This window comes from Entelurus aequoreus, linkage group LG10, assembly GCF_033978785.1.
Source record: "Entelurus aequoreus isolate RoL-2023_Sb linkage group LG10, RoL_Eaeq_v1.1, whole genome shotgun sequence".
NCBI lineage: Eukaryota > Metazoa > Chordata > Actinopteri > Syngnathiformes > Syngnathidae > Entelurus > Entelurus aequoreus.
In genome coordinates, this window is record NC_084740.1 from 12,285,076 (window position 1) to 12,294,991 (window position 9,916).

Here is a 9,916-nt window from a genome sequence, read left to right on the forward strand (position 1 = left end):
TTCCCACACATTCATTTATTTGTGGCGGCCCGCCACGAAAGAATTACGTCCGCCACAAATAAAAATAAAAATAAATATTTATTTATTTATTTATTTTTTTTGTCCTGTCCAGCTTCTCAGGCAAATCATATAGTTGATGTAGATGCCCATATAGGCTGTTCAGATTTACTTTACAAAAGAGAAGTGTAGGATACTTCTCTTGTTGCCTTATTTGTATTTGACCACTACTGTTTTCTGTTTATTTGTTACTGACTGTGGCAGGACACCTCTGCCTCTGTTTCACTTTATGTTGCTGGTATATAATATGGTTGTAGTAGTAGGCTAAAGTTAAATTATTTAGTATGCACTAATTAAAGGGGCAGAGCGTTAAGAGACATTTTAGCTTTTATATTTTATAAGATATATTTTTTGTAAGAACCACAATTAATAAATATATTTCAGTGAATAACTTATTGTTCAAATCTGTATATAAATATGTACATAAAGTGTCGTAATTATATTGTAAAATGGATGGATGGACGTTTAAAACAAAACTGTTATTAATTAGTAAGTATACATTTTTTTATCCTTTTTAGAGAAAATCATATCATTGTAGTAAATTATGCAAATTAATCGATGATGTCATGGTGACCACGCCCATGGCCACGCCCCCACCGCCACAGGTATCTTGGCAGTTTATGGGAAACACTGTGCTGCATTCACAGTTATAGTTAAAATTTGCTTTCACACAGTTGTTCATCACTGAAAAAATGTTTTATGTGTGTTTACAGTTCTTTTACACTTTATCCAGAAAAAAAATATGCTTATTGCAGGGGTCACTAACCTTTTTGAAACTGAGAGCTACGTCATATGTACTAAGTCATACGAAGGGCTACCAGTTTGATACGCTCTTCTGAAATAACAAATTTGCTCAGTTTGCCTTCAATTATACATTAACAATGATTTATGATACTCCTCTATATGAAGACACTGATCACATTTTTATCAGTATATGAAGACACGGATCACATTTTTATCAGTAATGACAACAAGGTGGAATATGGATATACATTTTCAGAACGTTATAAATGTCAGTAATTATTACATTTTCATATGATCACTTACATCACTATATTTCATAAGAAAAAATGTCCCATTTCCACTAGCCACTAATAAACCCTTTTAACAAACCATGAACTATGTTGCACCATGTTTCAAAAAGTTAGCAATTATGTAATGTTAAAGAAAAATCAACTTACATATTTTTAAATAAATCTTGTCACATTTTAAAAACAATTCTAACTTGCACGGCATGAACTTACTTTAAATTGAACACAATTCTTCAATATTTTGATTCAAATTTGCTTTAAACTGTTTCCTTAGTAGAGATGTCCGGTAATGGCTTTTTTGCCGATATCCGATATTTTGATATTGTCCAACTCTTAATTACCGATTCCGATATCAACCGATACAGATGTATACAGTCGTGGAATTACCACATTATTATGCCTAATTTTGTTGTGATGCCCCGCTGGATGCATTAAACAATGTAACAAGGTTTTCCAAAATAAATCAACTCAAGTTATGGCCAACATGGCACTGCCATATTTATTATTGAAGTCACAAAGTGCATTATTTTTTTTAACATGCCTCAAAACAGCAGCTTGGAATTTGGGACATGCTCTCCCTGAGAGAGGTTGAGGTGGGCGGGGTTGGGGGGGTTGAGGTGGGGGGTAGCGGGGGGGGGGGTATATTGTAGCATCCCAGAAGAGTTAGTGCTGCAAGGGGTTCTGGGTATTTGTTCTGTTGTGTTACGGTGTGGATGTTCTCCCGAAATGTGTTTGTCATTCTTGTTTGGTGTGTGTTCACAGTGTGGCGCATATTTGTAACAGTGTTAAAGTTGTTTATATGGCCACCCTCAGTGTGACCTGTATGGCTGTTGACCAAGTATGCCTTGCATTCACTTGTGTGTGTGAAAAGCCTTAGATATTATGTGATTGGGCCGGCACGCAAAGGTGGTGCCTTTAATATTTATTGGCGCTCTGTACTTCTCCCTAAGTCTGTGTACCACTCCGTACAGCGGCGTTTTAAAAAGTCATACATTTTACTTTTTGAAACAGATACCGATAATTTCCGATATTACATTTCAAAGCATTTATCGGCCGATGATATCGGCAGTCCAACATTATCGGACATCTCTACTTGTTAGTGAAGACTGGCATTGCATGCTACTCACTAGTGTACTCTAATTGTGTGTGTAATTTTCTTTGATTACTTCCCAGTGTAAAAATGCCTTTTTCTTTATCAGAATATGTTCAGCTCTAAACAAGGCATAGGTTGCTTTTTCGTGACTTTTACGCCGGTTACGTGAAAAAAAGACTGTTACCCAAACCTGCCCTTAGCCAGTGCACTTCCTAGTCTTTCACAGTCGTAAAAATGAACTCCTCCCATTCGCTGTAAATTTTCTTCTTTTTTTTGCCATTTTTGGGGGGTAAGTAACTGCATTTTGCACTCCTTTGCTGCGGCCGCTAGTTTACTCTCCACGACCACTGGTTTTGTTGCGCGTACAATACTGACCTTTGAACCCGAGTAGGTCAGAGTTCACCTAAATTTAAATTAAAAAAATGTATATTGAACATATTTTAAAGATATTTTCATTGTAAAATATATACAAATAAAGTGTGATTAAAAAAAACATCAGAATTAAATTTAATTTTAGACCCAAGACTAAGGAGTTGTGCTATTTTTAGAACAGGCTTGCGGGTAACTCATGTGGTCTTTATGGGAGACTGTGTTGGTGACCCCTGCTCTACCACAAGAAAATATTTTAATGTTAATTGCAAATTTTCTACAACAAAAAACATATTAACAAGATGATGATACAAATAATAGAAAATACAAAATAAGGGCAGAAAAAGTAATCAATACAAAGATGACATAATGCAAGCACTGACTAATCTCACTCACCGCCTCTAGGAGCATGTTTGCATTGTATTACATTATTAACCAGCATTATATATTGTAGGAAATTTAGTTACTCAGCAGCCCTCTTGTCTACGAAACCAATTTGTAAAGGAATAGTTTGTGTTGTGATTACTGATTAATTCAATTTCTGCAGGCCATGACTGCTCAGTGCGCCTGTGGATGCTGGACAACAGGACGTGCGTGCAAGAGCTCACCGCCCACAGGAAGAAGCATGACGAGGCCATACACGACGTGGCCTTTCACTGCTCGCAGCCCTTCATCGCCAGCGCCGGCGCCGACGCACTCGCTAAGATCTTTGTCTGACAACACTGCTGGGTATGAGATGCTAACTTTTATTTGAATAATTAGAAATCTGCTGCAAATATTTAAAATGGACCTATGAGGATTTTCGTATTTTCTGACTTACTCATGTTGTTCCAATGTTGAATACCTGTGTTAAAACAAAGCCAAAGCGTCAAATCAATTATGTTCATTCATTTTGATTCCTCTGCCTGCGGGGTTCTGCTTTCTGCGTACGTTGTGACGTCACAGCGAGTTGACATGCTTTTTTGGACATTAAGTAAAGCTATTAGCCAGGTGGGGAGGAGCTCTGTATGAGGCCAGGTGAGTTTGAGGGAACACCAGTGGAGGTAGGATGAAGTATTATTTTAATGGCATGTGGATAATAACACCAATGTGCAATATGCCATCCATCCATCCATCTTCTTCCGCTTATCTGAGGTCCAGTCCAGGGGGCAGCAGCCTAAGCAGAGTAGCCCGACTTCCCTCTCCCCAGCCACTTTATTCCAGCTCCTTCGGGGTATCCCGAGGCGTTCCCAAACCAGCCAGGAGACATAGTCTCCCCAACGTGTCCTGGGTCTTCCCCGTGGCCCTCTACCGGTCGGACATGCCCCTAAACACCTCCCCAGGGAGGCATCCAGGGGGCATCCTGACCAGATGCCCGAACCACCTCATCTGGCTCCTCTTGATGTGGAGGAGCAGCTGCTTTACTTTGAGCTCCTCACGAATGACAGAGCTTCTCACCCTATCTCTAAAGTAGAGCCTCGCCACCCGAAGGAGGAAACTCATTTTGGCCACTTGTACCCGTGATCTTGTCCTTTTGGTCATAACCCCAAGCTTGTGACCGTAGGTGAGGATGGGAACGTAGATCGACTGGTAAATTGAGAGCTTTGCCTTCCGGCTCAGCTCCTTCTTCACTACGACAGATCGATGCAGGGTCCGCATTACTGCAGACGCTACACTGATCCGCCTGTCGATCTCACGATCCACTCTTCCCTCACTCGTGAACAAGAATTTGAGGTACTAGAAATCCTGCCCACCAGGAGATGGCACTCCACTCTTTTCCAGGTGAGAACCATGGACTTGGACTTGGAGGTGCTGATTCTCATCCCGGTCGCTTCCCACTCGTGCAATATGCAGTGACATAAATGCTGCTTTTTCTTATGCAGCACTGTATTGAAGAGTGTACAGGTCTACCCAATGTTGTGGCTGGGTGAATCTATATAATGTTTCTGAGGTTTGTTTTCAACCATGTCTGGGAAAAAAAACCAGCAGGTACGATTTATTTAAACATAGTACATTCTCATAAAATAAATGACGATACTTTTGGAGGAGTGGGGTGTTTTTTTCCAGACACAGTCAAAAATAAACTTTATAAACATTACATAGATTTACTGGTCACGACATTAGGTACACCTGCACACACTTCGATCCTCCCTCCATGGCTGAACGCTTTACTAAATGTCCAAATAAGAACGTTCGTGATGCAAAGCCCTGTTGACAGAAGCATCCAGAACTGTTTGCAAGCCCAAGCCAAAAAGCATCAATTATGATTTCACACCTTGACATTTTTTAACAGGAGTATCCAACTTTTTACCATTTATAAGTCAGAAAAGATGGAATTCATCATAGGTCTACTTTTAAATTGTTTGTCTATATGTGTGATTGAAGACAGCTAAAGTTAAAAGTCCTGAAGACAGAAGACTAGTTCATACTCTTTTTAATTGTATTTTAGATATTAAATCTTGGATAGCAGATCACTTTTTACAGTTTAACCAGGACCAAACTGAAGTTTTAGTCATTGGCCTGAGGCCCTGAGAGAAAAAACACATCAAAACTACAAGCATTGTCCTTGACACCATTACTCTGAGTGAAAAATCTGGGCGTCGATTTCGACTCTGACCTTAGTTTTATATCGCATATTAAAAATGGTACAAAAATAGGTTTTTATCATCTTAAGAATATAGCCAGATTTTGCCCTTTTCTCTCTCAGGGAAAAACAGAGACAATAACATGCTTTAAATAAATTAATTTATTATGAATCGTGTAGATTATTATAATGCCCTACTTTATGGCCTTCCTAAAAAGATTACAGCACCTTTCAACTACTCCAAAATTCAGATGCACATGTCCTAACGAAGACCAGAAGGCGGACCCCCATTACACCAGTTTTAAAATCTCTGCATTGGTTCCCCCTGTGTTTCACAGTTGATGTCTTCAAAGTGACAATGTAAACATCCAGTGTAACAACTGTAAAACAATAATGTACACTTCAGTGTCTTTCAACTTTTACATGGGAAGCAATGTCCTTTACAGTGGTCATTTTTTATATCAGTCTGCAAAATGTTGTTTCTCAGAAAAGTGAACTAACAATATAACTTTTAATAATGTAAATACCTCACAAACTGATGTTTGGCATCGCTGGCTTCAAATATCTTTTCTGTGTGATGGTTTAAGGTGGCGACTTGTCCAGCCCTGCCTTCCGCCCGGGTGTAGCTGGAATAGGCTGCAGCCGCCCCACAACAACGAGAGACAAGCAGTAGAAAACTAGATGGATGGATTGAGGATGTATCAAGTAGCTTTTTAGTTTACTCGTATTTCTCGCGTTGAACTTTTTCTTATGGTTATTTCCCGCCGTGCGGTGCGCCAAGACCGGCTGGCTCTGTGTCACCATGGAAACGCTTGTAATGAAAGTGACACCCTTCGCTTTGCCAGAATGCAGACCTTCTTACCTCTGCCAAAGAGGTTATGTTTTAGGCTGGGATGGTTTGTCTGTTTGTCAGCAACATTACTCAACCAGATTTAATGTCCAAAAACCAATTCATGTTATCTACGACGAGTACGAACACACTTCACTTCCCGTTTGAGCATTCAGCTCCCCGACTTTGCCGGTCCCGCGCTGCGTTGACGATTTTGACAGATGTAGTTTATTTACAGACCTTGTCCAACGCTAAAACGCCAGAAGAAAACCGCACTCGCCAAGTTTTGGTTTGATACTGTCTGTAGTTTCCTAAGGAAGCCTTAGCTTGACGCTCCTCTACTTTCTCCTGCTCCCCGCTTGCTGCGGCAACAACAAACAAAACTCCAGACGCTCCTCTTCGTTTTGTATCGTTTACTTGTGAACTTAATCATTCAAAATGTCAAACAATAACGATGTGGGAACAAATGAATGGCAAAATAAAACGAGTTTGTCACAGTAAGAAAGAGTAAGGTAAAAAAACTGTGGCTCAATTCCACCATACCTGACTGCCTTTACCCATAATACATTGTGTCCAAACCTTATTACCACACAGATCCGTCCGCCATATATGCAATTAAACAGTTACATATTCTTCACTGTATTAAAGCAGTATAAAATAGTGCGTTATCAAATTATTCACACAAATGTAATAATTGCAAATAAAGTGAGCCTTATAATTACTTTAAGCATGCAATATATACATTGTCATATTATGCAAATAAAGTAAAAAGTCCCATTTTGGCTGAATAAACATAAAGCACCTTCCATAAAATGTAAATTAACTTAAATAGCATTTAGGCTCCTACAGTGTCACACGTCACTGTATTTTTGAGAAGACTTTGAAACCGAAATACCACATTATTTATAATACCGTAACATCCAGGTACCAAAAGATAAAAGTTGGTTTTGCCTAGTAGGGCCCCTTTAAGTTCGTAAAGCACTTTGTGTTGCATTTCACTTATGTAGAAATAGCGCTTTATAAATCAAGTTTGATGATGATTAAGGTTTGATAGGCTCCAGCTCACCTGTGGCCCTGATGAGGACAAGCTGTCTAGAAAATGGACGTGAACGAGTGTCACCTTGTTTATGCCAGTGTTTTTCAACCACTGTGCCGCGGCACTCCAGTGTGCCGTGAGATACAGTCTGGTGTGCCGTGGGAGATGATGTAATTTCACCTAATTGGGTTAAAAATATTTTTGGCAAACCAGTAATTATAATCCGCAAATGTGCCATTGTTGAGTGTCTGTACTGTCTAGAGATCAGCAGAGTAACTGTGTAATACTCTTCCATATCAGTTGGTGGCAGCAGGTAGCTAATTGCTTTGTAGATGTCGGGAACATGGTTTGTCGTGATCACAATATGCGAGAGGCAGCGTGTAGGCAAAAAGGTATCTAACACTTAAAACCAAAAATAAACAAAAGGTGAGTGCCCCTAAGAAAAGGCATTGAAGCTTAGGGATGGCTATGCAGAACGAAACTAAAACTGAACTGGCTACAAAGTAAACAAAAACAGAATGCTGGACGACAGCAAAGACTTACAGTGTGTGGAGCAGACGGCGTCCACAAAGTACGTCCGTACATGACATGACAATCAACAATGTCCCCACAAAGAAGGATAGCGTCCGCACAACTTAAATAGTCTTGATTGTGAAAACAAAGCAGGTGTGGGGAATAGCGTTCAAGGAAGACATAAAACTGCTACAGGAAAATACCAACAAAAGAGGAAAGACAAGAACTAAAACACTACACACAGGAAAACAGCAAAAAACTCCAAATAAGTCACGGTGTGATGTGACAGGTGGTGACAGTACACCTACTTTGAGACAAGAGCTATATTGATGCATACTTGGTTATGGTTTGAATTCATATCCAACTATTGCGAGAACAACTTTTTACTGTCAATATCGGCTGCTGAGTTTCATTTTTTTAATGCTTTCTGCTGGTGGTGTGCCTCGGGATTTTTTCAATGAAAAAAATGTGCCTTGGCTCAGAAAAGGTTGAAAAACACTGGTTTATGCCTTCTTTTTTTGTTTTATCTTTCCAGACAACCTCAACTGGGCCGAAAGAGACAACAGAGGACATTATTTCCGCCCTCACACACACACACACACACACACACACACACACACACACACGGTTGTCCTGCACCCCACTGGCTGGGTTGTTGTCACAGGACGTCACCGCCCCTCACTTCCTCACAGTTTTATGCCTCAGTGACTTGTTGTTATACAAACCACTCTACTTTGTTTTTTTAATGACGCTAGGAGCTCCTCTGATAAAACTCACCTAAGGAGAAACACTTTTTTTCTACACTACAGTGCGCTATTCCGCTCCCCCCCTGCCCCAACCCTACAGGTCTACTAATTTCAAAACCCTCCAAGGAGAAACGTGACCTCACATGTCATTTTATTAGTCAACAAACTTTTGTCCAATTGTTCCACTGGCCAGCCTGCTGGTATAGCATACTGTGGCTCAGTAGCGGCGATATCAAAAACATGGTGGAGTCATTCCAAAGACTTTTAAAGAAGCAGTGTGTGAATATGTGTGTGTGTGTGTTGTTTTCTTACCCACGGTCTGAGAATGTTCCACATGCCAGTGTTTCAACTTTAATAGCTTTAATTTCAACTTTGCCACGACCCGTAGGTTCACTGTGTGAGTGTCATGAATGTTTATCACACCCGTGGTCCGTTTAAGGTCAGGCGCAGAGTGCAGGGTGAGGCCTGTGTCTGGGGGTGTGTGTTGGCGGCAAATTGCGCTGCTTTTACTGTACAGAAGTGTGTATCTGTATTTGCACTAGTGAAATCATGGTGCTATGGAAGCCTGTGTTAGTGTTCTTTTGCAGAGACTTCACAGTGGAATCATTTCATCGACCGGTCTTTTTTTTTATATAGAACTAAATCCCCTCCTCTGTCTGTTGGATGTGAGAGACATCTGTAGCTTCCTCACATTGTTGTGTGTTCCTTTCATTAGTACCCGTGTCAGTGGGTGCGTTCAGGCTTTTAAAAAAGAAAAAAGAAGCTGGTCATCACCTTGGCTAGTAGTGCATGAGTTGCACAGTAGCACGTTAGCCTCCCTGGATGCTAATGCTAATGGATAATAGCTCCATCACGGCCCCCTCTGTCACCAAACACAGGAAGCAATGCCGTGGGTGTAAGAACGTCAGTTCACAGCACTCATCTGCACTTTAGTTTGCCATTTTGCCCATCACCCACAATCCTTACGTGAGACAAGAACACACATGGCTTTCCCTTCTCCTTGCATGCTAAATAGTGAAAAACTGCTCCTAAGATTGATTGAAACTTTTTTTAGGAGTATTGCACAGTACAGTACATATTCCGTACAATTGACCACTAAATGGTAACACCCAAATAAGTTTTTCAACTTGTTTAAGTCGGGGTCCACGTTAATCAATTCATGGTACAAATATAAACTATCAGCATAATACAGTCTTCACACAAGTTAATCATCAGAGTATATACATTGAATTATTTACATTATTTACAATCCGAGGTTTGAGGGGGTGGGTGGGGGGTGGGGGGGTGGTAGGTTTCCAGCACTTCATTCATCAACAATTATATCATCTGAGAAATGGACATTGAAACAGTGTAGGTCTGACTTGGTAGGATATGTACAGCGAGCAGTGAACATGGTGAGCTCAGAAAGCATACGAAAAGGGGCAGCTTACAATACAGGTCATTGGGATACGATCTATTCCACCTGTAAAGCACTCTAAAAACCATCCAAAAAGCCTCCAACACACATGCTGTAAGTACGTATGTAATGTAGTAACGTGCACATTTATGATAACGTGCAATATTTACGGTATTTGGCTCATTTTAGGCATTACCGGAACCTCTTTTCTCGACGCATTGATTTCACATAGCCACAGTAGCTATGCGCTAAATGTTTCAAAAACAACATAAAACAGTGACTC

At 40.3% G+C, this 9,916-nt stretch overlaps 1 protein-coding gene across 3 annotated transcripts in view; it reads left to right on the forward strand.

Annotated features, from left to right (window-relative positions):
* The window catches only part of strn4 (striatin, calmodulin binding protein 4), a 58,966-nt gene extending 49,479 nt beyond the window's left edge, over positions 1–9,487 (forward strand). Inside the window, exons 17-18 of one of the 3 annotated variants that reach the window (XM_062060127.1) lie at positions 3,098–3,279; positions 5,701–5,823. In XM_062060127.1, coding sequence (XP_061916111.1) covers positions 3,098–3,267 — 170 coding nt within the window. In that variant the 3' untranslated portion in view covers positions 3,268–3,279; positions 5,701–5,823. Of the gene's footprint in view, positions 1–3,097; positions 3,280–4,093; positions 4,144–5,700; positions 5,824–8,026 lie in introns of those variants that run through there. The other 2 variants (XM_062060128.1, XM_062060126.1) reach the window with 2 other exon arrangements.
* Positions 9,488–9,916: the final 429 nt, after the last annotated feature.